Raw genomic sequence first — 27051 nt, forward strand, 5'->3', positions numbered from 1 at the left:
TAAATTATTTTTCTCCTCGAGTTTGTGTAGTCTATGGAAAACAAACGAAAACATTCACAACGGATGTTTGAGCCAGCTTGAGTGGAGCGACCGGACCGATAAACAACGCAAACTTGTCGCTGCAGACCGCAGCAAAGTTTGAGGCTGAAGCCTTGAAGCCGAGCCGCTAACAAAACGCCAGAGCCTCCATTTAAAGGAGTATAAACTTAAATTTGCACTTGAAGGAGTATAAAGGAGGCGCTGCCCAGAGAGAACAAACGCGACATAGCGGGCTACGCCTAGATTGGCGGATCGTCTTCATAGCGCGTCTTGGTCTCGCAACATTGGAGTGATTACGCGGGAAATGGACACCTTGCGGTGCGGTAAATAGTAAACACGTGAAGTTGACGCGAGAAAATCTGCTATGCATTGTTTACAAGCGTTCGATTAGAACGGGGCAAGCTTTGGCTTGCACGCTAAGGCCTGAGGGATCCAGCGATGAGCTCTCCGGACGGACACGAAGAGAAGGCGCTTCTCTTCGAGAACGTCAAGTTTTGCCTTGCGGACGACTTGCAGGATGACGAGGAGGTAGGTGCGGCTACAAGTTGAAACAGCTGGGCTGGCGTTCGTTTTTTTGACGCGTGCCATGTGAGCGAAGACAGAATGTGTTCGATCTGAACAAACTATTTAGTTGTTTGCAATCTCTGGCATAAACTTTGTGAAAGTTTGAGATACCGGCGTGACCTCAAGTTGTACGAGCGTCGCGTAGTGACGCTATATTGCGGTTGTTTGGAGCGGCGATTGGTTTCTGGGCACTTAACGCTGCTATCGCGCTGCTAGGTCGGTGGGAAATTGATTAGCGACTGTGCCGACGAAGCTTCCCTGCATAGTGGCACGAGCAATGTCCCTTCTGTCCTGCTTCATGAGTAGGTTAGATCGAATGGAAAGGAACGCCGCTCAGAGGACGTGTAACGATATCTCGCCATATCTTCTGAGCAGTGTCCTGTTTCTTTCCTTTTGTTACTATGTTTTTTTTCGGTGCGTATCAATTGGAAAGTTCGATTATTGCGTTGGAAATGCCGCTGGCTCGCTAATTTTTCCTCCACTGCTTTAGTTTCAGAGACTGCTGTTCAAGCATGGAGGCACGCTCATCAATTATCTTTCTGATAATGTCACCTACGTGATCGCCGATAACCCCGACAGTTCTACAATCACTGAGGCCCAGGATCTGTATGAGAAACCGGTCGTAACGGTGAGAAGTTTCAATTCCGAAAGCATTGCTGCGAAGTTTGATCGGAAAACCATGCTTGAGAAAAACGAAACATCGTGGCTAAATATGTGCATTCGTTTATTTTCAGAGCGCATGGGTTCGTCTCTCGCTAAAATGTGGAAAGCTCCTTCCGTATCCTTCTGATCTTTCGCGGCTATTACCCCCAAAAAAGTTATCAAGCAGGCGTGGAAGAAACCGCTTCAAATAGTTCCTCATCATCGTTTCATTTTAAAATGAGTCAACCATAATCAAGTGCATCCATAAGCTGCTATTCAAATAATCAGATACAGATTCACTTACAGCCTGTGGTAATGACATGTGTGATGGGGCCAAACCGTGTCATATTTACAGCCCATATGTAACTTTTAACAAATGTTACATGTTTTTACATGTTCATAACTCTGACAAAGACTGGGCATCATAACTTTGTAGTGGCCTTATAGATGGAAAGGTTGTTTGTTCAGTGTTACATGTCTTAGATATGCTGAGGCCTCCTGATTATTGCATGGTTATTTGCAGAATGCTGTGTACAAAAGCTAATTTTTTTCCTTCTCTTTGAACATTCGCATTACTCCGTTATTATTTATTATTACGGGCCTCTTCATAAATAACTCACTTTTGTGGAAGAAATCTCTGTGTGAAATCTTGTTCAAAAACCTTGACCTAAGTGTGACAGCTTGGAAGCATTTTCACCACAAAAGAACCAAGTGTTCTCAAATACTGTCATCTGTCCATCACAGGCAAGTATTTTTGTCTTCTTTTTTAGTAGTCGTAAAATGTTCTAACCTCTTCAGGCAACAGTCGTTATGGCTACTCTCTACTAACTTGAGCATCTTCCTGATCAACCATTCATACCGTACCGAGAGTAGGGTAGAAATCTGAATATGAGAATTGCCAGGCATGAGCTGGTCCGTCCTGTCTCCCTTGTCTTATTGTGTCGTCTTTGTGTGCGCAAGAAAGAATTCTAGTAGAGAGTTGGTTCCATGATGGCGGTGATCTCCAGAAGCATGTCGGATGGAGTGGCCGAGAAGGCAAGCTCTCTGATGAAAGCAAGAAAGCTTGAGTTTCTCGAATATGGAGCCAAATAGAAGGAGGCAAAGGTTGCTGGAGGTAAAAAATGAGCCTCACACATATTGAAGACATGCTGACTGTTCTCAAAGACAAACAGAAGTTGGCCAAAGGCAAATTGGGATGGTTATTAGCAGCATTAGTTGTGCAGCAGGGCACTCTAAATTTTGAAAAGCCCACTATCACCTATCAATTCTAAGCATGGTTGCATGAAAAAGACCAAAAATTTTCGTAAAGTGCTCTATGTGGTTGAACAAATTGATGTGCATACAGAGAGCATGCAAATGAAAATTATCACTGGAAGTTCTTAGCAATGTCATTCTTAATGCAATATATTATAAGAAGAGGTCCATTGAGTTACAGGAAAGAGCCTCAAAACATTGTTCATGCAGCAAATGTATATGAGATTAGTCTCACTTATATGTGAGCGTATAAACTGGCATACTGTAATACTGCATTTTGGAAATACTAGTGCCACTTCATTATCTATTTTTCAACAGCTTATGAAGGGCTCCTGCTTTCAGGTGATTGCAAAGCTATATTAAGTGTTACTAATAAATAACAGTCATGTTTTTGGATGAATCATTACAATCCTAGATTTTCATATGTTATCCTATGCTTCAGTATTGTAACTTTTGTGCTACAATTTATGCTCACCTGTTCTTTGTCGTATTGTGCTAGAAATGTCTTTACTGGGTGCTTTTGTATCAAATTGTGCAGCTGCTGCTGTGAGCATAGATTTTCTTTTGTGAAGCTTAAAAAAAAATTCATTCAGAATATGAGCAAAGTATAAAACATGGCAATAAATGGGCAGATTTATTTTCAATAATGTGATTGCTGCTGAGCTATGTTAAGAGTGAGGCAGTGCTGAGAGAATGCATGCATGCTTGCAATAATTCGTTTTCTGGTGTTCATTTATGCTTACTTCTTTATAACTGCAGCTTTCAGAGGCAGATACGAAAGCTGTGTGGGCCATGGTGACTTTTCATGGTGGCAAGTTCCAGGCAGCCTTGGATAAAACTTGCACACACCTTGTGGCTGCCAAGGCCGAAGGGGTATGGTGCTTCTCAATGTTATCATGTTTAATGTTGCCTGTTTTTTTTTTTCCTTTTTTTTTTCACAGATGCCTTAGTGTTTGCTAGATGCATTGGGTAGTGGAGGGACATTAACTTGAGAAGAAAGTTGGAGGCGGAGGTCTAAAGAGGCATAAGTAAGGATAAAAAAAAATGTACAGAGGCATTTAGAACAGGGTGTCTAAGTTTGCCACCATTGTAACAAGTGCTTGGTACTTACTTGGCTAGAGCTTTTCTTCATTGGACAGGGAAAACCTTGAAAAGTTTGTTAATTCAAAATGAATTACCTGGTAGAAAGCATTATGAACCTGTATGCTGCATGTATGTTTCATTAAAAAAAATCAATGTTTATTTTTTAATTTTTTTCTGCTCTTGAATTTAGGCAAAATATCAGAAGGCAATGACAGCTGGTTGCTGCCCACAGCTGAAAATTGTGACTCCTGATTGGATCACCGACTCTCTGAAGACCAAGGCGCTCCGTGATGAGGCACGCTACCACCCTCGGCTGCTTGTGCCTCCCAAGCCTCCAACACCACCCAAGCCACCAACCCCACAGCCAGTACCAACACCTCCAATCAAAAGCTCTGCAGCAATGTCACACCAGCAAGGATTTGCAGGCTTTAAAGCACAGCAGCAGCAACAATTTGGAATGCCCCAAGTCACACAGCAGCAGCTGCTGCAGCAGCAACAGCAGCAAGCTGCCATGACTTTGCAGCAGCAGCAGATTCAGCAGATTCAACAGCAGTTGATGCAGCCGCCACCGCCACAGCAGCAGCAGCAGCAGCACATTCTTCAGCAGCAGCTTACTCAGCTGCAGGTGTCACAGCAGCAAAATCAGCAGCAGCAACAGCAGGGGCTGCAGCAAGTTACACAACAGCAATTGCAGCAGCAGCTGCAGCAGCAGCAGCAGCAGCAGCAGCAGCAGCAGCAGCAGCAGCAGTTTCAGCAGCAACAGCAGGCTTCTCAGCAGCAGCAAATGGTGCAGCAGCAGCTTCAGCAACAGCTTCAACACCAACAGCAGCAACAGCAACAACAGCTCCTGCAGCAGCAGCAGCAACAACAAATGGTGCCAACTTCACAGTTTGGAGCACGGATGGTCAATGTGTCGTCATCTGGCAGCGACCTCAAGGTGTCTTTGGCTAGTGGTCAGGGCATCAGCATTATGACCATCAACAAGCAGCAACTCTTGATGCAACAGCAGCAGCAGCAGCAACAACAACAGCAGCAACAATCACAACAACAGGCTCAACCTCAGCCAGCCCAAACCTCACAGCAACAACTGCAGCCACAGCTGCAGGGTGGTGCGATGGTGCGGCCTGTCGCACAAATGCAGCAGCTAATGCAGCAGAAGCAGCCATCACTGCAGCAGATGCAGCAGCAGAGACAGCAGTTTCCTCCGGGCATGCCTGTGGTGGTCTCGCAGCAAGGCATTGTGGCACAGCGACAGGTGAGCACGGATCAGAATGTAACTCAATTTATGCTTGCAGGCACAGTCGCTTGCCATTGTTTTCACACATCACACCAGCAGTAAAAATCGTGTGGTCATTTCGAGAGCACACATCACACTGTCAAATTCGGGTGATTCACACGATGTAGCATCTTTTCAGGCCCAAAACACACTCCAAGAGATGTGGGCCTCAAGTGACCTTTTTGTAAATCGGCGCACCATGCAGGGCAGGAATACGAACCAAATCCATCAAGCCATTCAACACAGGCTTTAATCACTGTAATTGGCAGTCGTACGTGCCTTCTATAGTAACCATAAAAACTACACAGCATGCATTGAGGTTTCAGTTATACTTTAAGTCAACTGAATTTTGTGTATAGAACTATTTATGTATCTGGCCTGTCTGCATTTTGTGGACTGAGCATAGCTGTATGCAAAGGTGCCTTTGATTTGAAGGTGCTAGTTAAATAGGAGCTCTGTCTTCAATTCAAAAACAAACAGCACTTGAATGTGATGAAAGAGTGACTGTTTGCTCAGCTGACTGGACACTAACCTGCTCAAGTGTAAAGGCTGAGGTTGTTGTTAACTACTGGTGGGATCAGCCTTGTAAATGTTCTGCCAGCAATTGTTCCACCGTATCGATACTGAGATGTTAATTAAAATCTGAAATTTTCGGCACAGATCTGTGACCTGGCAAATCTGTGCTGCTGTCATCTTCTGGAGTCCAGGTCACAGTTTCGAAAAAGTTTTAGAAGGAGGTTGGAAGCCCCTTCTGTTTGAGTAGTATTCACATGGGTAAACAAAGTCTTGAAATAAAACGTGTGGCGACCCTTCCCTCTTGAGGGCAGTGAGTAGAACACACCTTTCCATGCTAGATCTGGGCAGCACATGAAGTAATGTTCTGCAGTGGAGACCACTTATAATGTAACCACTTATAGTGTGGGACCGGATATATACTAATGCTGTTTTTACCGGCCACCGGTCGGCCTCCTATAGGTCTCAATGTAAAGTCATACCGGTTATAGTGCGATTTTGAAATCCGCTCGATGACCGCGCGGAACAGCTTTTCCTGCATGGCGCCGGGGACTTCTGAACCGTGCTGCCACTTACTGCACAAAACAAATACAACAAAAAATTATGCGGTGATTGATGATCGATCTGACGGATTGCTGACACTCACCTGGTTATGTTACGTTTTTTTTATTTCACTTTGCAATTCGCATTGTACATGGACTCTGATTTCACCGGCTGAAGGCACTGCTCCAAGCATATTGTCTTCCGTAATTACCCAACAGGTTGCCACTTGTTGAGGGTATGGCTGTCATCATGCTGTTGGCACCATGTGTCCGTGTACCCATCCCCTCACTTCGCAATGAAATCGCTTCTGTAACACTACTCCGCAATTGCACTGCGTGAGGGCTGCTAAAACTAATCTAAGTGTGCCGCGGACTTGGTGGTTTGCTTTTTGTTCAGCGATAAACAAAGCATTTTTGAAAGGGAAGCTACCCACCTGGCATTGATTTGACCTGAAAAAAAAAATAATAATTTTTTGTTATAGTGTGGTACTGCTTATAGTGCAGATTTTCGAGGCGGCCTTGACGTACGTTATAAGCGGTCTGCACTGTACATCACTGCGCACACCACATGATGAACACAGCAAAAGACAATGCCAGGCCCGTCTTATGCTTCCACGCTGGGGTACGGGCCGAATTAGTGTGAATGTTGTGTAGTAAAGTGGCTTGAGGTCTGTTTGGTCAAGTGTAGTGCACCATTCTGTTTCTTTGCAGCCCTGGCCCCAGCAGGGTGGCCTGCAGCTCACCCCACAGCAGATCATGCAAATCCGCCAGCGCCAGCTGCAAATGCGCCAATTGACTCCACAGCAGCAGCAGATTCTGATGCAAAACCTTCAGCGGCAGCAGCAGCAGCAGCAGAGGCCGCTGACGATGCAGCAGTTCCAGCAGGCCATGCATGGCCAGCCGCCCCTGCAGAACCTGCCGCAGGCACAGCAGCAACAGCAGCCTCCCGGAAGCGGTCAGCCTGGCGTTGCACAGCTGCTGAGGCATCCACAGCAGCAAGTGATCATTCAGCAGATGCAGCAGCAGCAGCGGCAGGGCATGCCTCCACGGATGCCAGCTCAGCAATTCCAACAGGTTGTTCAGGTGCCAACCCAGCATTCTTGCTAAGCCTGTGGTTTGCCTCAGTTTGTGTCCCAACTTCGATCCTTCGAGGGATTGATCCCAAGTTGAGTAGTGAAGCTGTTGGGCCAGTTGGTGAACGATCATTGCAAGGAAAACTTCACGCAAAACACAGGACAGAGGAGAGAGAAAACACAGATGAGCACAAAACCAGATTTTGCGCTTGTCTATGTTTTTTCTCTCCTTTATCCGGTCTGTTTTGCGTGAAGTTTTTCTTGCAATGATTGTTTCGAAAATATGGGCATTATTGGCTGTCCATTCTGGTGTGAACGCCAAGCGCGTAAGACAAGTTCGTAGCACAGCGGTGCCGCATGTTCACGGTTTCAGGCGGAGTGCTGCGTGTGGGCCGACATGTGCGCAGTCGTACCGAGTGTTGCAGGTAGTTGTCATCCATCAGCTCCCAGCGTAACATACCATTTGGGCAAAATTATGTACACATGAAGCAATTCTTTTGGCTGTTTTTTTTTTCTTTTTTTTCCCTCCAAAATACCGGCTGCTACGCTGGGAGTGCAGCCCTTACACAAGTGTGTACAGTATACAGGGACTACTGCGTGATATTCACCTGCGACCACTAAATAATTTATAATTGAATTTCTTCTTGATGCTGCTTCGGTTTCGGCTTTGTCAACCGAATGATGGCTGTGACGTGCAGTTGACCTGTAGGTCAGGTGAGGCATGAAAAAAAAATGGCAGTGTATCTACTGATACGTCGTTTGTTATTCCATCTCTTGAAGTAGGCTGGTTTAAGTGTTTTAGTGAATTAAAACTGCGTCTCAGTATTTATATTGCAGGTTTTGTCGTGCCTCATGTGACATAAAGGTCAACTACATGTCACACCTATTGTTCGGTTAAATTATTTAGCGGCCGTAGGCAAATACCATGCGGTGATCTATGTATCTTAATGTCATTTGAAGGAAGAAAACGCGCAACTAAAGTTAGGTGTCTGTAGTCCGGTAAAACTCTGTGCCAGCCTGCAATTGTGCCTTTTTGCCATCTTGTCTTGCAGGGGCAGGTGGCTGGGCAGCAGCAGCAGCAGCAGCCGACACCACCCCCAGCTGCTCCAGGCAGTGGCCAACCACAGCCTCAGCAGCCGATGCTAGCTGGTGCACCAGGCATGCCACCCGGACAGCCTTCGCCACAAGCCATGATGAAACCACCACCCCAGTATCCTTACGCAGCCGAGAGGGCGCTGGTTCGTCCACCGTACCCACCGCAGCAGCAGTCGCAGCCACAGCCGCAGCAGCCTGGTTCAGTTCCCCCTCCACAGGTGGCTGGGCAACAGGTTAGCCTCCTCAGTCACCATCATAGCTGCAGGACAAAGGCCTCTCTGCCTTTCTTCAGTGCCAGTCATTGTCATCTCAACCCTTCAGAACTCCGGGCCCTATCAGCTCCTCCGAAACCTTTACCACTTTGCTACAGATTTTTTCTGGCTGCTTTCGAATATGCAGACCGGTTGATATGATCCAAGTTTTAGCGGGTGCCTCTCTTTCAAATTTCTTCCCATGTTGCTTGTCTTTGCAGCAGATGCAATGGGCTAACTTCCAGCAGCAGCAGCAGAGGAAAACTCCTGATGGCGGTAGCATTCAAGCGCCCTTGCCACAGCAGCAGCAGCAGCAGGCGGCGGTCCAGTGGCGAGCTGCAGCAGTGCCTGCAGGCGGGGAGGATCTCAAGGGAAAGGTGCCACCGGGGCTTCCTGGCCAGCCACCTGTGCGTGCCGATGGCCTGCACCCTCAGCAGCAGGCAGCCCTCTGGCAGCAACAGCAGCAGCAACTTCAGCTCCACAAGGTGTCACCTGCTGCCTCTCTTGCTGCGCTCCAAGAGTACACTCGTTATAAGCAGGTTTCTCTAAATGCTCGAGCAGTGCTCAGCAGAGCTTCGCAGACAATGATTGCAGTCAAGCACAGCAGTATGACTATGCAAAAGCACGAGCACTGTACAGATGAAGCCCCAAACACATTCTCTTACGATGTTCATTCTTACGCATCTACCCCTTAACGCACACAAGTGCTGCTGTAACTAGCGTCGCGCTACATGACCACACCTTCAATTTTTTCAAAGTAATCACAACATTGCCACTTTCAGCGAAGTTTTCATACCATGCCAATGGATTACGGTGGTGATTGCAGCTGACATGTTTACAACCAATCGCAGGCACAGCTTCAGCAACAGCAGCAGCAGCACCAGGCTGCCTCTGCAGGGGGTGAACAGGCACCGCCCACAGGCAGTGGTGGCCAGCCAGCTGTGCCCACACATCAGCAGCTGCAGCAGCAGCTGCAGTGGCAGCAAATGCGCCAAGCTGAGCTTCAGCGCAGACAGCAGCTCCTCCAAGAACGGCAGTTGCTTCAGCAGCAGCAGCAGCAGCAGCAGGCTCAGCAACAGGCTCAACAGCAGGCCCAACAACAGGCCCAGCAACAGGCTCAGCAACAGCAGCAGCAGCAGCAGGTGCCACAGCAGCAGGCACCTCAGCAGCAGCAGCCCTATGTGGTTCAGAGGCCACCGCCACCCCAATATCCAGGTGGGGGTCACAGTCCACCTCTTCTGCTGTGCACTGCTGCGAAACTGGCAGGTGGGGTAGCATACAAGAAAAGAGAAATTTAATGGAAGTTCGGTTTTCTGTACCGGTACCGTCTTTACCAAGAGTAACCAGGCTGCATGATTTGCTTTCCATTTTTATAGGGAAGCTCCTACAGCTTCCCTAAAAATAAAAAAAGTCTTGGGAAGGGTTGTTCTTACCTTACAGAGGTTGAGTTCAAGGGGTGCCATAAGTGCTCCACTGTACAATTGAGAAGCAAACCATGTAGCCTGATTACTTTTGGCAAAGACAGTACAAGCTTTGCCTTGTTATTATAGATTGCATTCCCTTTTATTGTCAAGATGCAGTCGAACTTGGATGCATGGAACTCAAAAAGGGATCGTGAAATAGTACGATATATCAATAATTGGATGTACAAATAAAAATGACTGTAGATAACCTTATCAGTAACCTAGAAGCAAGAATACACTGCACCCATGTTAGTAATGAGCGTGGTGCGTGGTGGTAGTGCAGCACTTGCTATACTCCATCCCATAACTAGCTTGCAGCACTATGTAAGGCAGAGACCTCCTTAGCCAATCAGGAGAGCGCATTAAATGTGTTTCTCCATGCCTGGTCATCTGCTGCTCAGAAATGGTTAGAAAAGAGTATAAATAGATGCTGCCTACGTACCATAAGCGTAAGGCTTACGTATGCTAAATACAAGCATTTTGTGGGACGTTGCATCATTTGTCACATTCGCACTCTTAGTTCAGTGTATGCAAGCAAAGACACAATGGTAAGCTCAGCCTGGTGGTGCCATCTGGTTGTTAAAATGGGAAGCATTTCTGTCAACAAACCGATGCTCCTACTGAGGACTGCAAGTGGCAAAATTGTCACTCTAAGTGACAATAAAGCAAATTTATGACTGATAGGTTTTGTTATAGGCGAGATGAGATGAAGCGAAAGTTTGGTGCCCCATTGTATTGAAAACAACAGTAACAATGACGAATTCATTTCGAGGCGAAGGGTCCTGCTTCGAAAGGCGCTGCCATTTTGGAAACTGTGTTTTCGAGCACGCTAAAATCGGGAAATAGTGTATGTTAAGCCTCAATATGAAAGAGCGTTTGGCGCATGCGCACTTTAAAGAATGTTATCCATATGCCCGTATTCTTATTTTATACCGGCACTACATTCTTCAGCATCAGAACGTCGCCTGTGCACTTACCGCAGCTTTGGTGTGCTGCGAGGAACTGCTGGGATGGAGTATATGCTTGGCTAGGCCTAAGCTGCTTTGCATCGAAGCTGCAGCGAACGGGGCTTTGGAACTAGCCGCTGCCTACCATAAGGTGTCTGATCCTGTTACCTTTCTAAATAAGGTTAAGGTACTGTTAGCTTCCGCAATGCCTTTGGCAGCGACGCATTTTGTTTTAGTTAGGTTGGCTTCACTGCAGGACAGCGATGTGGCATATAAGAGATGGAAGGCCACTCTCAATCACAGTTGCGTTCACTTCATCATGTGCTCTAAGGCTAGTGTTGCCAGTAGGTGACCAAGACTGCACAGCCGGGCAAGGAGTAGTTGAAGAGTGCCATTAGGAGAAGCACCACTTGCAGAGGCACAGCATGCCATTCAATTATAGTGAACTAGAATACTCTCTAGTGGCGCGAGCGGCGAGGCGCAGGCAAGCCTTTTTCCAACAGACGCCACCAGATGGCGCCACCGCAACTTTTCCTAGGCATGGGAATTCGCGGAGTGTTGAAAAGTTCGTCTGTTATCTTGCGTTTTTCAGCTCATTTACTAATTATAATCGCTCATTTATTCTTTCTTGCTGTTCTCCACCTGTTAGTTACAATGACTAGCCTTCTTAAGGATTAAAACGCGTGTCCGAAAACCACGTAATTAAGCGAGGATACAACGTTCCTACTGTCGCGTCGTTGACTAAACTCCAACTTCCAGAGTGATTTTCTGGCGCGAAACGCCATCGCAGAATGCCAAGTGGTCAGCATCACATGCGGAGCAGATTATTTGCGCGACCATTACTGTGGTTTGAAGATCAAAACCCGAAAGCAATGCCATTTAGAGTGTGTACCCAGCGTCATTTATTCCTCACCCCCTTTAAACCGTTTAAGCTAAATTTGATGCTGCATTTTGAGCTCATATATGGTTTAGAGAAGTCAACGCGCTTGTAGATATGATCTATTTACCGCTATGATGTGAGTTTTGGTGGTATTGTTGATTTAGTAATAATTATTAAATTGATGTATGTACACATGAACACCATATGAAGCTTTTATTTGCAACTGACTTCAGTGGAGAAATGATAACAAAAAAATCTTGTTTGCGAAAATCCACAACTTCCCTGCCATTGACTTGTTCAGCACCTATTCAATTTAAGGTGCTTTGACGCGCGGCATGTGAGGCAGCGAAAAACGGGACAAGGTACCGAGAAAGACGCACACAACACAGGCGCTAAGTCAACGCGGCGCTTTGACACGGTATGTGAGTTAGCGCAAAACGGGACAAGGACGCACACAACATAGACGCCTGCTGTCGCTGGCTCCGTTAATGCTCTTCGTGAAGAAATGCAGACGAGTTGTGAGGTAAAATGCAGTTATTTCTGCAGCTATGGTTTGAGCGTGCTCAGGGCATCCAAGCAACGAACTTTCGCGCGACGTAACCAGCAATTTAAAAGGTTAGCCTGCTGTCGCTTGATGCCACAACAACGGAAGAATGGTCAGGAACAGCTTTTGTGAGCAGTGCGTCGGCTGCGTTCAAGTTTCCGGCATCGAGAAATATGTCAATCAGTTTCTCCCTCCCAGAGCAAATGTCTTGCTCACCAGCATCTGCATTCAAGAGTGAACTTAGAACAGCGGGCTCGCAGTTTCCTCTTGACACAGAGTGTGCAAGGTTGCTGAAGCTGACACAGTTCACTGTAGCAATGAATTGCTGAAGTGTAGGATGAGTACTGCATCCTGATGACTGCCTGACGATGCCAAAAAGATGTTCCACGGGGTCTTGGCTCACCCTGCTTGTCATTACTTCAACAGCGATAAGGTACTGCATAGTGTTACACGCAGTCCAGTTACTGCGGACTGACTTAGAAAGCCTCGCTGCCCATTTGTGTGGCGTTCCCACTCTGACAGAAACGACAGAAAAGAATTCAACTTCTCGGCTCATGCAGAGGAGGCAATGCTTCAGCTGGAAAGCATGATGTCATGACTTGAATAACACCATGAATGAATGGTCCTGCAAGAGCAATCTTACAATGAGATGCATGTACAGCTAAGAACCATTCAAAGTGTTACGTCAATACCAGATTTAGCTAAACAACAAAGTGGCAGTGGTTTAATCATGATTCAACCGAGATAGATGAGCGATAGCTCGGTTTTGCGTAGTTTTCATTTGTTTTTGGATTCTACTCGTTGAGACCTTTTAAACGATATGAGTTGCTGCTGTATCGCGAATTTGTTTTAGTCATAATTATCTAACGGAACTTAATTAGGACCTGCAATTAGCGCACTTCAATCGTACTCGAAATAAGCTATCCATCGATATATGTCTTGAAACTGCAGCATGAAGTTCAATATCGAATCACAAGTAACTTTTTATTGGCAGCTAATTAAGACTTAAATTTACCCAATGCAATGATACTCAACCGAAGCTATCCGACATATATTGGTGCGGCAAACAACGATGCTTTTGGCGCGCCCGGATAGCCGGTGCGGCAACCTGGCGCAAAACAGTGGGAATCAGTTCTTCTTATCGCCATAGCTTCGTCAAATTCCCTGTCATTGGTGCAACAAAGTTCCTGCTCACTGCTATCACTACTTAGCAGCAAGATACGAACGCTGAAGTGAAATTATCTGCGTAACAGCGCACGCGCAAAGCGAGCTAAACCACACACCGCATTGCCATGTCCTGCCAACGCGCGCGCCGGAGGCTAGGAAAAGGCGCAGCAGCGCCCCTGCCGGCCGTCAGTGTCAATTCGCTTCACCCGAGCTGGCCCCAGCAGCCGCCGGTCGCGCCACTAGAAAGTATTCTAGTTCACTATACATTCAATACAGGGTCTGTTCTGAAAGTAGTAGGACTGGTTTTTTCCTGGGCGAACGGGCGGACGAGATGCAGTCTGCGCGTGCAGGATCGTTGACGGGGGATATTGGGAATGCTGGGGAAAATCGGCAGTCGGCTCTCGGCCGTTGAAGAGAGCAGGTCACTTGTACTGTGAACCCTTGTCGAAATGTCTCGTCACGCAGAATCATGGAGCGTTTACAGGATCAGCGATACGCGATAAAATTTTGCGTAAATCTTAGTAAAATGGGCGAAGAGACGGCATGATTAAGGAGGCCTACGGTGATGCTGCCATGGGTAGATCAGGTGTTTTTTGTGTGGAACAAGCAGTTCCGAGAAGGTCAGGAAAGAGTGGAAGACGTCGACCGCGCCGGACGCCCTTCGACCAGCAAGACCAACGAAAATGTGTAGCGAGTGAAACATTTACTGAACTGTGATCTCAGGATGAGTATCAGAATGATTGCTGATGACATGAGCATTCCTCAAACCCAAGTTTTTGAGATCATGACAGAAAACTTAGCCATGAGGAAAGTGTTCGCGAAGTTGGTGCCGGGAGTGTTGTCAGAGGAGCAAAAGGCCAACCGGAAAGCGATCTGCCAGGATCTTCTTCATCGTGTGAATGAGGACCCCGATTTTTTGCCCAGCACAAGGCGGCAACGCTACCTCAGGCCCCCTACAGCCCAGACTTGGCCCCGCCAGACTTTTTTCTGTTTCCGAGAATAAGATTGACGCTCAAGGGGAAGCATCACGGATCGGTAGAGGTGGTTCAAAAGGTCGTGACGAGGAAGCTAAACAGCATTCCGGTCCAGGCGTTCCTGGAGGCGTACGAAAACTGGAAAACTCATTGGCAGCAGCGTGTAGGTGCGGAAGGGTGCTACTTTGAAAAATTTTAATCGTTTGTACTATTATCTTGAATAAATTTTATAAAATAAAATGAGTCCTACTACTTTCAGAATAGACCCTGTGTAGTGACTATTCTGCTGAATGCGAGTTTGAGAAACAATAAACACAAAGAATAGTTCAAGGGGATGCTCTAACTTGATCAGGGTGGCTGCTTGGGGTGAGTTGGTTTCTTGAGGTGAAACTTGTAACGCATGAGAGACACAGACAGATGCGCATGTATTATTTACTTCGCAACAAGTGCCTTCATGTTCTAACTGTTCAATATTATCAATAATTCGATATGTCTAGGCTTGATTGTATGTAGCACATTTATCAGATGGTGTCGGAGAGGTAACGAACGACATGCACAAAGTGTGAGTGTAAGTTGAAAACAAACTGCTTATCAGGCATGCTACATGGAGGTTCCGTTACATCCAGGGATGTAACTACAAGCACTGTTTTTAGTGAGAGACTCAACCACAAGAGTTGTTTTTTTTTTTAGAGAGGAATGTAACCACATGTACTAATACCAGTAGGCTGGGTGCCAGTCTAATCAAGCATTATGAGACAGAGGCAGCAGGCAGGGCCTGCAGTCTACATAGACATGTGGTAGAACAGTAGCGGACCGATTTTTTCAGACTCCAATCATTCAGACTTGCACGATATTTAGGACTTTGCTGAAGGACCTTCACGCACCAAATAGGAATGTGTACATTTTCACGGCCGTTATTTTGGATTTCGTGGAATCGAAAAGTTGGATTTGTTGGGCTGAAATAGGTAGCGACAATACTGTAGAGATCGTTTCTGGCCGAAAGTTCATCTTTTCGGCCTCACTTAGATGTGAGCAGGCATCGCTGCCACAACCAATTCCTTCTCCGCCACTGTGAAAGGCGACATCTTGAATTTAAATAGAGCCAGCGGGGGCTGGTGAAGTGGATCAGACAGATTAACTCGGAGAGTCTTGGCTATTTGTTCTCTATCTTTACCATTCAAAAGAATGGCATGGTCTCCATTGCCATCGAGATAACGTACAAAGAGCGTGTGATCGTGTTGAAAACTGGACAATGGGACAGCCTCCGTGTCCACCACAGCTTGGACGATGCCACCTGCAGTGCGGGGCAGCAGATATGGGAGGGATGTGTGCATTCAGAGGCGCTCGCTTCCACTCGCATCTTCCTGTGGGTTACTTCTCAGCCTTCGCGAGTGTCGTTGCCCATGCAAACTGACTGTTCTTGCTTCGTGTGGCGTGTGCATTCGTTCATGGCATGACCTGCGGCCACATCGCACTTTTCTGATATCGTGACGCGAGGTGGTGCGGACGTGACGAAAGCATGACTATGGCTCAGATGCAGTCTAATATTATTGCTTGCAAGTGGAACATGGGCAATGGCGACTTTCGCTATTTTTAATGCCAGTTTTTTGCAGAAAAGTATTTTTTTGAAGTTTGCGGTTTTTTCGGACTGTTCGATTATTCGGACCATTTTCCGGGTCCTACCGAGTCCGAAAATTTTGACGCCGACAATTTTATGCCCAGTGTGTTTTGCTGGAATTTCATGAATGGAAGGTCTTTTCCTTCCTCTATATGTTTGCAGTGGGTATATTTGTCGCACGAGGTTTCTGGGGCTGTGAGCTATGCATCGTTAGGGGTTTTCAAACTGGCTTCAGGGGGCTACCTCTGTGGGTTCCACAAGCCCCCACACTGGCTGGTCCCCTCTTTCCGGTACAGTTCTTGCTTGCGCGTGCAGACCAGACAAAGTGTTTGGTTTGTTAAAACTTATTTCTATTATTCCTTGACTTTGAAACACCAAATTATGTTGCACGTTGCACAAGCAGGACAGGGCCAAGCATCAGCAGCGAGAGCATTGCATCTGATGTCGTTTTGAAATCGAGGCCACTCTCTCATTATCAGCCTGCTTTTGCACTTCTGTTCCTCGTCGGTAGACGGTGTTGCACATAGACAATTAAGGCGATTGCACTGCCGAAGCTCAGCCCGCATGGGACATTTTTCCGGGCGATTCAACACGTCGGTGCCGCCATGGTAAAGTTTAACCATCTGCTCATCTGTGCCGAAAAGCCAACATCTGCCAAAACAGAAAAACCGTCGACGTGGAAAGCCGAGTGAGCCATCATGCGATTCTGTGTGTAGCCCAGCCAGTTAAGTGCGCGAATGAGATGCAAAATTTATTTTGTGACTGTAGTTTTCTGCATTCTTGTCTTGGAGTTAGAGGCCTGAGATTAGGGAAAGATCGCTATTTAATAAAAAAGTGATTGCTGGAAACAAGAAAGGGAACAGATGCATACAAAAGTGTACGAAATGGTAAAAAAAAAAAAGCATGAAGGGCCATTCACAAGCAACACGGACTCATTGTGGTGCTTCGCACTTGTGTGGGCGCTGACACGAGGCAATGCAATCCATATGACTAATCGGTGCCCAAAACTAGGCAGGGAAAAAAAAAAGAAAAAAAAACCTACGGCGCCACACTCACGGTGATACTAAGCTAATAGAAACTGGCTTGCGCAGAGGGAGGTTTCCTAGCATGTCTTGAAGGCTGTTGGGGCTCCTTGAGGCCAAAAAATTTGAGAGCCCCTGTGTTATGACTAGTGACTCTAGTGTGGATTCGTACATCATTGTTGTTTTCACTGAAATTGGTGGTGATGGTGGCATCACAGTTCTGGTTTGGCATGTTGGGCAATGGAATTGATTAGGCATGTGCGGATAGTACGTTTTTGGTTTGAAGCATTTAGTAATTTTGTTCGAATAATTTCTGAGCAAATATTTCGAATACTTCTGGCGCACAAAAAAAGTTTAGTGCCATATTAGGTATTTTAAAAACCATGTAATTTTAAAACACACAAGGCCGTTACATAAAAATAAAAGAAAGAACGCATTGAAGCTTTGCAACACTCATTGAAGCTGTGTCTACTTCCTGCAGAAATGGCCGTTGGGAATTTTGGAGCAGCCGGCCTACATGCAGTGGCGACGTATCTGTGGGATGGGAGACCTGTATGTGGGGCCTCCAACTGCTGCTCTTAATGATGACTGTTTTGTTGTGCAGCTGTTGCTTTTAAACAGTGACTCCATGACATTTGCTAGGCATACACACCGCACGCCCAACGCCACTCCCATTCAGGTGTAGGAAAGGGGCACCCATCTCCATGTGGTGCTAGGTTCCCCTGGTGTTCGGGCTGTCGCACTTGATTCGCGACTTTCACGCGGAGAAGAGCGGCTGCGGCAGCTACAGTCAGTGCAGACTCGTTCCGTGGAAGTCAAAGGAGCACTTCTGCCTGCTCACGTCTGTTGCGTGACCGGCTCCGGCATACACGCAGGAGTGCGGGCATGCGGCACGGAGTCAGGGCTTTGGTTGCGCGCGGGTATGCTGAATCGAAACCACGCGCAGCAAGAGTTCTGAAACATTATCCGCTGTAGACGAATACTTCGAGATTTTGAATACCAGACATTCCGATCAAATTGAATGTTGAACACTTTGCTATTCTGCCAAATATTGGAGATTATCGGATATTCGCGCACGCCTGCAATTGATACTTTCTTTCATTACTGAGTGTTGCTGGTCGCCACATTTCTATGAGCTGTGGAGGCAATTAGGGGTCTTGTTTCCGACCTCCATAGGGAAAAAAATTTAAAAATGGTTTTTGAGGAAACGGGACGTTTTCGCTGCTGGGCCTGCAGGTGTCTCTTTATGTGCCTCTTATATGAGGCAAGGTGTCCAGCATAGTTTGTCTGTTGTGCGCTTGCAGGCATTGGCATGCCGGGACCACGAGAACAGTCTCCTGCAGTGGCCGCTGCACGGCCGCCGCAGGCGCCACCGGGGATGATGCCATTCCATCAACAGCAGCAGCAGCCACTGGTGCAGCAGCCGGTCAGTGGTCTTCAGTTTTTTTTTTCTTTTCTTTCTGTTATTTTTGTGAGCTTCATTGTGCCTGTTTTTCCTTCAGTGGGGCTCTGAAACAGGATGCCGCTACTTTTTAAGGGATCACAGATTACTACAGTATATTTTGCTTGGTGTCTGTGCAGCCACTGTGCAGTCAGTCAGCTTCTGTTGGCCTTCAATAAAGACAAGCTGTCAGAAGCCAACATTACAGCTTTTATGATGGCAGGTATGTGAACTGGTATGTCCAAAACTAGCTGGTTAGGAAATGGAAAGCCGCCTCAAGCAGACTCGTGTTAGACATATAGGCTGCATGTTGATGTTCAGCTTAATAGGGAGCACCAACTGTACTTACTCGCATATTGGTCAATATGTCATATAGGTCAACCAACGAGCTTCAAGCCCCCAGCATGGAACTAAGGCAACCTACATAGCTCACCACTTCTGATAGCAGCGCAATTAATTCACCTTGAGTGCAAAGAGCAGCTTTTCCATGAAGCCATTCAAAGAAAAAATTGTAGTGCATTCTTTTGGATAATGCTTTAGCAAGCTTGACTCGGATTAAGACATGATTAGTACTATGGTAATTCATGGTGGAAAAAACAGTGCAAACTAAGACAGAAAACACAGAAAAGAGGGGAGACACTACAAGCGCTGTAGTGTCTCCCCTCTTTTCTGTGTTTTCTGTCTTAGTTTGCGCTGTTTTTTCCACCATGAATTCACACCTACTAGCCCATATGTCTGCTTTGGTACTATGGTAAGCCTGGAAGTTTGATCTTGCTTCTGTAGAAGATGCCAGATTTTTGACCCAATACACATTTGATATTCTATGGTCACTGCCAGTGCCCATGTTCTTGCTAGGATCCCCTTCTTGAAGGCAACAGCCAACACCTTCTGTTGTAAGGCCTGTTCTTTGCATCGAAAACTGAAGAAGAGGCAGGCAGTGTTCAGTGCGTCCGAACTTGAGCAGTGGAGGGCCACGCCAGAGTTGCAATGGCCATGCGACCGCCTGTGAGCATGGTTGCAAGTCTAGAAAATCGAGCAGCGTGCGACCGTTGCACGACTCCCACCGCTGGTCGTGTCATTCATTGCTCAGCAACTAAAGCTAATGCAGCAAGCTACTGAAGCCTTTGAGATCAGCGATTACTAGCGGTGGGGCACTAATCTCTGAGGTTGTGTGGCTAGCTGCCGTCACCATGCCACCGCAGAGAGGGACCCTCCCCGTTTATCAGCCTCGCTCGCCCGCAACCATGGTGTTAGAAAACACCATGCTCGCACCTCGCAACTCTCTCCACATCTTCTCTAAACAGGTGGCGCAGCTTCTCAGGAGCATTGCTTGGTCAGCCGCGTGGTCAGGCCACCCAGCTGGGGCACCGCCTAGTTCGAATTATCAGTGGCGCCACCCATTCACATTTGAATTAACAAGCCATATTTTACATTGACTCCAATGGAGCTTGGACGGACCTAGTAAATGTACAGTTCAAGTTATCCAACAATTTGAATTACTGAGATTTGAATTAACGAGCTTACACTGTAATGGGAGGCGACAGCTTGGGGCCTCACGAAAAAGAAAAAAATAAATGATGCATTTATAATGCAGTCACAAATTTTTCAAGCCAATTCATCTGAGGCGCTGAGGGCAAACAGTAATGGCTCACAGAAAATATTGAAGGAACGGATGCGTTGACATTATTTGAGAGGCAGCAGTTCAGAAATGCATGCGACATCGTCGACTGCAGCAAAGCCTCTGACTCGTTAACGCAAGCAGTGTTCCACGCAATGCCTAGTCCTGTGCCATTGGCCCATCTTTCCGTTCCCTATTCCAGTCAACTCTTTCAGTGCCTGTGCTTTTTCTACGGCCCGTGCTGGCTTCTTTTCACATTCACTTTCACCCTCTACTTTCCCCGTGCGCACTGCATGGTCATCCAAAAGTTGGCTTCTTGCAGCAGCTCATGAGTCTGGTGGTGAAGGCCAGTGTAGCTATCTTGAGGAGCAGCAATGAAAAAGTTAATTTTAAATTCATACCTTGGTTCCGAATGTAACGCGAGATGCATTCTGAAACTGATGAAGTGAGGGAAAAACTTGCATTATATTCGTGTAAATACGGTAATACATCTTGAAATATATTTCTGCTCATCAGCAAAAAAAAAAAATTGTTGTCACTGCTTCTGCAAATGGCTCCTACGCAACTGTGACAATGTCGTGATATACCTTGACCACCTTAACTTAAACCAAAACTGAAGGACATGGGAAAAGAAGATCAGTTAAGAATTATTTACTGCTTATAGGTAAATTCTATATGGTGGTTCATGTTTACTGATGTCTTATGTATCATTCAAAGGAAGGACACACAGCCAAATGGTGTCTTCTTTTTTGCTGAAAAATTAATGGTTCTATCTTGCTTTAGCCAGCTATCGGCTCCTTTGCCACTGCTGTTTTGCTGCATCACTTAGATATCTTGGGATCTTCCCTTCTAAAAAGAACAAGAAAAAAAAAAGCTGGGCGACATCCACACATGTGCATCTTCTGGGGTAATGCAGAGGTTTTGGTACATGGTACTTAAGCCAGTAGAATTTTGAAGGCACAGCACATTTTACTGCTATTCCATGCATAGCCAAAAACATTGGCTGGAGCTAAAACTGTAGTGGATACCTTGGCTAACAAGTAATGAAAGCTCTGTTTTTAGTGAGTTAAGGACCCTGATTTTAATAAAGCTGGAAGGTGAAGAAGCAGCTCAGTGTGCATTAGTGCAAGCCTTATGAGCTTCCTGCTTGATTTGCACACTTCGTTGAACTTGAAAGCCAAGTCTTGTAGACGATGCCGCTGTGAGACCTTGGAGGAATGTTTACAGATCGGACTGATGTCTGCAAGGTGCTGTCGCAGGTTAATTTGAAGCGGTCCCGGCCACAGAAGTAGAGTTTTCTGTAAAAGATTTCTAGAAGTGTAGTGCTGCCACTATGATAGCAGTGTAGACATCCCCGAAACTAACTGGTCCACGTTCACAACGCTTTTCTTTTTGAGGCAGGTTCCGGCAACGTTTCACTTTCCTGGCAGGCGGGGCTCATCTCAGCCGGGCGTCATCGCATTGACTCGATACTTGAATAATACTGCTGTCTTCTCCCAGAAGGCATGTAAGGCATGTAAAATTCACGACAAACTAAATTAAGTTTAATTCATTTTATTTGTGACACTGTGGCAGTGCATGATGCGGAAAAAAAAAATATGAAATGAGGAAAATGGGTGTTGGCTGAGTGTTTATTTTTTTTTACTGAAATTCTTCAAAGCAGCAGTGATTGTAAATTCTTCTATGGCCGTAATTTATTGCTACACCCAGGCGTACAATTGCAGAGCTCGTTGATTGCACAACAATGTTCCAAAATGGGTGTATACTGTAATGTAAGGGTGTGTGAATATTCAGATGTTTTGAATATCAGAGCGAATAACATGGTACTATTAATTCGGACTTTAAAGCAAGCAGCAGTATGCGGAAAATTAGAATATTTTCAAACTATTTCCAAGTTTGAGAATGCAGGAAAATATGACGGCAATTAGGGCAGTGAAAAATCAGTTGTGAAATACAATCTGCAACTAGATATCAGAAGTGTACTGGGTGCGCTCAAGCATTCGATAAGTCAACTTCAGCTGAAAAAAATCATTTCAACTCCAAATTTCCAAGCTAGAAGAAGTAGTCTATGATGTTATGCGTGCTGCAACACCTCAGCGCAATCATGGACAACTGCTCAGTGACCACGCCACAAACTCTACCTTCAACAGCTACACTGTTCTGCATGTCGCCAATGAGCACATGTAATGGGACAAAGCCCGGATGCGCAGGCAAACACCACTGCACAGACTATACTGAGCCCACTGCATGGAGGATCTGAAATGAAAAGATGAAGGTGGCGAAAAAGATAAGAGTGCAGAACTACGAACATGCCCGGGACATGTGCTCCATCGGCAATGGCCTCGAATTCAGTGATATGGTATTACTGGCATTCCTTAATGGCTCAAATGAAATGAGACTCGAAATGCCAGTGTGGTTGGAGCCACAAATCATTTTGTCACCTTACGTGGTCTTCACTTTGAGGAGCGTCGCCATTTTCTTGTGGTCATAGTCTTGACATAGCGGCAAGCCTCCCACGTGCTACCTTTTTGCGTGTGTGAACAAAATGAGTGGGCTGTGAAGGCACACGCCATAGATAAATGCACCCTGCGCTTTGCACAGCAGTGCATCTAGTGGGGGTCATGTGCCAGCAACGTGCCTGCGCCTTCTCCGGAGCAGCGCAGCTGTGCAGTGCAGTGAGGTCGGCCTATGTAGCGAACTGTTGACCTGTCCCAAAAGTCAGGGGCATCGCGTCCTTTGGTTGTACGCTGTCAGGCCGCTTCTGACACGTACAGAGTATGTTCTTCGCTGACATCTTCTGACCACTCTTTCACTCCGTGCCGTGGAAGACATCCGGCAGTGGTACGAACGTGCAGTCTTGCATGCGTAGTATGGTCATGTGACTGTATACCGTGACCATGACGAGTCTGAAAGTTTAGTCGCAGTCATATATTGAAGTTCCGAAAATTAATCATGTTCAAATTTTCGACATTTGAAAAATCTGTCTGCAAATTTAAATAAAAATGAGTGGCATATGAATCGAGTGGTAATGGCATGAGACTACATTGAGAGCAGTTTGGCTTGCTGCTCATAGAATATTTACAAGCGCAAGTTTTAAAGCAATTTTTTTTCCCTTTCACTTTTCTTTTTTTCAATGTATCTAGTGCATTCTGCAGAGCACATATGCGTACACTATTGAACTTCAACAAACTGGCTGCGATGGCGATGGCAGGTGCTGCCACCAATGGGACATGTGTGATCCAGGTTGCTCTTCCCCAACAACCTCTTGGGACCAATCATTAATTTAGCTGCCACCTGCCATGGTGGGCTATTTGCTCGCAATTCAGCGGGCAGGTTCTGATGACACCACAAGGTCACATGACCTAGCTGGCCCACCTACCTCCGAGGTTGCCTCTCTGGGGATTTTTCTCTCAGGGTCAACGACGATCCCGGATTTTCTGTGACACGAGCTTCCCAACGCTATTGCGTTGAAATACGAATAGCAGTCACTGTAAGAGATAGAGAAAAAAAGAGTAACAGACCAGCGTCATTTTCGAATAGTATAATGTAAGCTTGTTTCATGTCTTCAATCTTAAGCTCACTTGATGCATAGTACAATAAATGTTCTGTTTTAAACTACCCTCTTATTTTAAGGCTATTTTAGTCATTGTTTTCATGTAACACATATTTGGACACACCTAGCATTCTGGGGAGCACTTCTATTAAAATGAACCTCTGATAAGACGAAAAAATTTTTATGGCCCTTTTGAGTTCATCTTAAAGGGAGGCTGTTGTAATTCAAACCGAAAGTGAGCCTAAACTGGTTCAAATTTATGGGAACCCCTTTAATGCGCACAGTGCTAATGGGACCAAAGTGAGTTCATATTGACGAGATTTCATTGTAGTAATGGGGATTGAGCACATGGAGGTCGTTATAAACAAGACCGCCTCTTATGATAAACGTGCGCGTTATTGTCAAATAAAGTTAATGGGTTCCAAAAGCAAGGTTTTGCTCATCATTTGCACAGGCTTTATTTATTGTTATGAACTGTTATTTTATTGCTAACTTCATGCAGCCTGTGCACTTGGCTGTTTTTACTGACATTTGCAAGGCCTATGCATTATTTGCATCTCACCTAATACAGCAAGGTCGGGAGTTTTTGTCTCCACTCCCTTCACTCTTTACTTTATTTTTTTTATTTTTTTTTTGCGTGAATAAAAACATGCAAATAAATTTATATTGCCCTCAGAGTAGCAGAGCTGACAATGCCTGCCTTGACCACAACTGCATGAGTGACAGTAGTGAGAACGTTCTGTGGTGTATACAGTCGAACCTGGATATATTGAACTCGGAGGGAATTGAGAAATTGTTAAATACATCAGTTCCTTAATATATAGAAAATGGCCAAAGATAAGTTTACCTATAACCTAGAAGAAAGAAAATATTGCACCCACCTTAGTGATGCACTTCTTGCTGCAATATCCCGCCCGCCAACGTGCTGGCCGCGCACTGCTTGCTAGCCATTTCTAGGCCTAACCTGCTCCGCATTGAAGCCCGCAGCTGAAGGTGCTTTGGAGCTGGCTACCACTGGTTATAAGATGTGTAGTCATGTTATTCGTACACTATAAATAGAATAATCTAATTAAACATAAGATACAGCTAGTTTCTGCAATGTCTTTGGCAGTGAAGAATGCCAAAGGTGTGCCAAAGAATGCAGCATGAAAAATTTCCCACGAAATATTGCAGATTCTTTGTTCACAAATCATGCAATTCGCAGAGGAGTATTAAATTAGAGCCCCTAATGATCTGTATCGCATTGATTCTAGCTTGCCCAGCTACTTGCAGCTTCAGTTCTATTTCTAGTTCCATTTCCTTGATGGTGGGAATATTTTGGTTGCTATTAGCAAGGTTTTTTTATATACTATCTTACTAAGAAATAAACTAATTCTTTGGCTGGTGTTCTGTTTAAGTGGCAATTCCATTTAACTGATCCACGTTTATCAATAATCTACTGTATCTCCTGTGCATGTAGTTCAAAGGCTCTGTTTTGCTGATGGTGTCTTTTACTGTAGTAAACGTTACTCATCATCATCATCACCACCATCACGTTACTATGCTGCTGTTAACCCTTTGATTTGTTTGTTGGCTAAGGCTGTGATAATAACAGATTTAACAAAGAAGGATCATTACTGAAAAGTGCACAAACACATTGTGACTGCAGTTTCAGGTGGGCCATGCTATATGCATTTAAAGATAGTTGACATACATTTTGTTGGTCATTTATACTTTTTTTGGTTGTGATAAAATGATAGCACAGAATATCTACGGTAAGCTCCAAAACAAGCTCCAAGGTTTGGAAGAAACTGTAACACAAGCCAAGGACAAAGTAAATAGCTTTGATAAGAATTCAGCGCCTGGCTATGCCTGATACAGTAACATGTCCTTATTAAGGGCGGTAGTGGAGCTGTCACCAAGAGTTGAAAACTAGCCGAGTACATTCCTGCCTACTGTTTAGGTTGATGAGATTCACTGGTCACTGTCCGCGGTCAAACATAGATGAAGTTTCGGGAGTGCTATGGCTTCCTTGTTCACAACAAATGACGTTTCGGGAGCCGTAGCACTCCCGAAAAGTCATTTGTGTTTGACCATGGTCAGTGACCAGTGAATCATCAAGCCATGGTTCCTGACCAGACGTATGCCATCGAACCCTCGACTACATCTGTTTAGGTTGTTTGTGTTCCCCCTTTTTTTATATTAAGCTGCAACTTTTTGCTTGCTGCTCGTTATTTCCAGCTGTACTGTAAATGTAACCTTGTAGGCATCGACTCGCAGATATCGCTTATCATGTCACAAGGTGACACTGATATGCTGCATGGAAGCCATTGTAGATGAAATTCTCGTTCAGTGAAGCTTCATCCATCTTAAGCTTTGCAGCAGAAACGATTTTCTATGCAGTATTCCACTCGTTTGTAGGCATTTTGCTGCTGTGTGCAAGGTCACATGTTCCGACTGTTGACCTTGGCACCCCATTTCAGCAATGATGAATGTAGTATCCACCTTTCGAGGATTTTAGTGCACATAAGAGGGCCCAGAACGTTCTTATCATTCCTTCCTGTGCTTTTTTTTTATTATTCCCTCACAAGTCTTTCTAATAGTTCTTGTTGCATCACTACTTGCAAAAAGTCACTAATGACCGTTCTGCATGTGTGAGATGATGGCATGCGAGCTAATCTCCGGAAAGAAAGAAAGAGAGCATGCCGACATATCATGGGGCATGAAAATTGTTGCATGTGCTGCACTTGGCCTAGCCACTGTACTGACCGTCCTGCATGGTTGGAATGCCAAGAAGAAGGGGTGAGCCCGAGAGACCGAGAATGGCATCTTGAAGAATGGCATCTTGTTTCTTGGTGCCTGTGATGAATCCTGCCTGCAGCCCTTTTCCACTCGGAGGCCTCACAAACCGTTTGCTGCCCGGGAATGCAGTGTTCCTTCTTTGAGCATTTGTTGAGTTCTGATGTTGTTGTTGTTGTCTCTGGGCCCCATTGCCTGCATCGTCGTCCCTCATCCACTGCGTCTGCTTTGTCAGGTGCCCTTTGTGGGCGGTCCACAGCCTCCAATGGGATCAGCCGCAAACACAGCAGCGGCCGCGGCTGTGGCCGCGGCCACCCTGCAGCAGCAGCAGCAGCAACAGGCTGCGGCAGCAGCAGCGGCCGCTGGCCCCAACCCAGCTCAGGTCACGCCCAAGACTAAGACGGCACTGGCGAACCTGCTCAACACGCGGCTCCAAGGCGTCGCCAGGGGTCCCGGCGACCTGGCCGGCGATGCCATGGGTGTCATGCGCCTCCCCACCCCAAGCAGCGAGGAACAGCAGCAGCAGGCACAACACATCAGGGTCGGTGCACGCATCATCGTCACTCGGACACTTTCCTGGCAACTTGAAAATACTATGCCTGCACATACAACATTCCAAGTTCTGCACCAAGGGCCCGTCTCAGAGCCTGTTTTGTTCAGATACGCATCTGGCAAGAGCAGTCACCTTGTTCGCCCATATGAGTTTGTAGTAGC

At 46.0% G+C, this 27051-nt stretch overlaps 1 protein-coding gene across 3 annotated transcripts in view; it reads left to right on the forward strand.

Annotated features, from left to right (window-relative positions):
- Positions 1 to 319: 319 nt before the first annotated feature.
- Positions 320 to 27051, forward strand: part of LOC149365057 (uncharacterized) — a 58651-nt gene continuing 31919 nt past the window's right edge. Inside the window, exons 1-12 of one of the 3 annotated variants that reach the window (XM_089575129.1) lie at positions 320 to 567; positions 1094 to 1231; positions 1338 to 1381; positions 1926 to 1989; positions 3259 to 3372; positions 3773 to 4837; positions 6625 to 6996; positions 8039 to 8314; positions 8554 to 8817; positions 9184 to 9547; positions 18252 to 18373; positions 26573 to 26878. In XM_089575129.1, coding sequence (XP_089431255.1) covers positions 478 to 567; positions 1094 to 1231; positions 1338 to 1381; positions 1926 to 1989; positions 3259 to 3372; positions 3773 to 4837; positions 6625 to 6996; positions 8039 to 8314; positions 8554 to 8817; positions 9184 to 9547; positions 18252 to 18373; positions 26573 to 26878 — 3219 coding nt within the window. In that variant the 5' untranslated portion in view covers positions 320 to 477. The remainder of the gene's footprint in view (positions 568 to 1093; positions 1232 to 1337; positions 1382 to 1925; positions 1990 to 3258; positions 3373 to 3772; positions 4838 to 6624; positions 6997 to 8038; positions 8315 to 8553; positions 8818 to 9183; positions 9548 to 18251; positions 18374 to 26572; positions 26879 to 27051) is intronic. The other 2 variants (XM_089575131.1, XM_089575132.1) reach the window with 2 other exon arrangements.

Source organism: Amblyomma mixtum, chromosome 2, assembly GCF_055824585.1.
Source record: "Amblyomma mixtum isolate Tamu chromosome 2, ASM5582458v1, whole genome shotgun sequence".
Lineage (NCBI taxonomy): Eukaryota > Metazoa > Arthropoda > Arachnida > Ixodida > Ixodidae > Amblyomma > Amblyomma mixtum.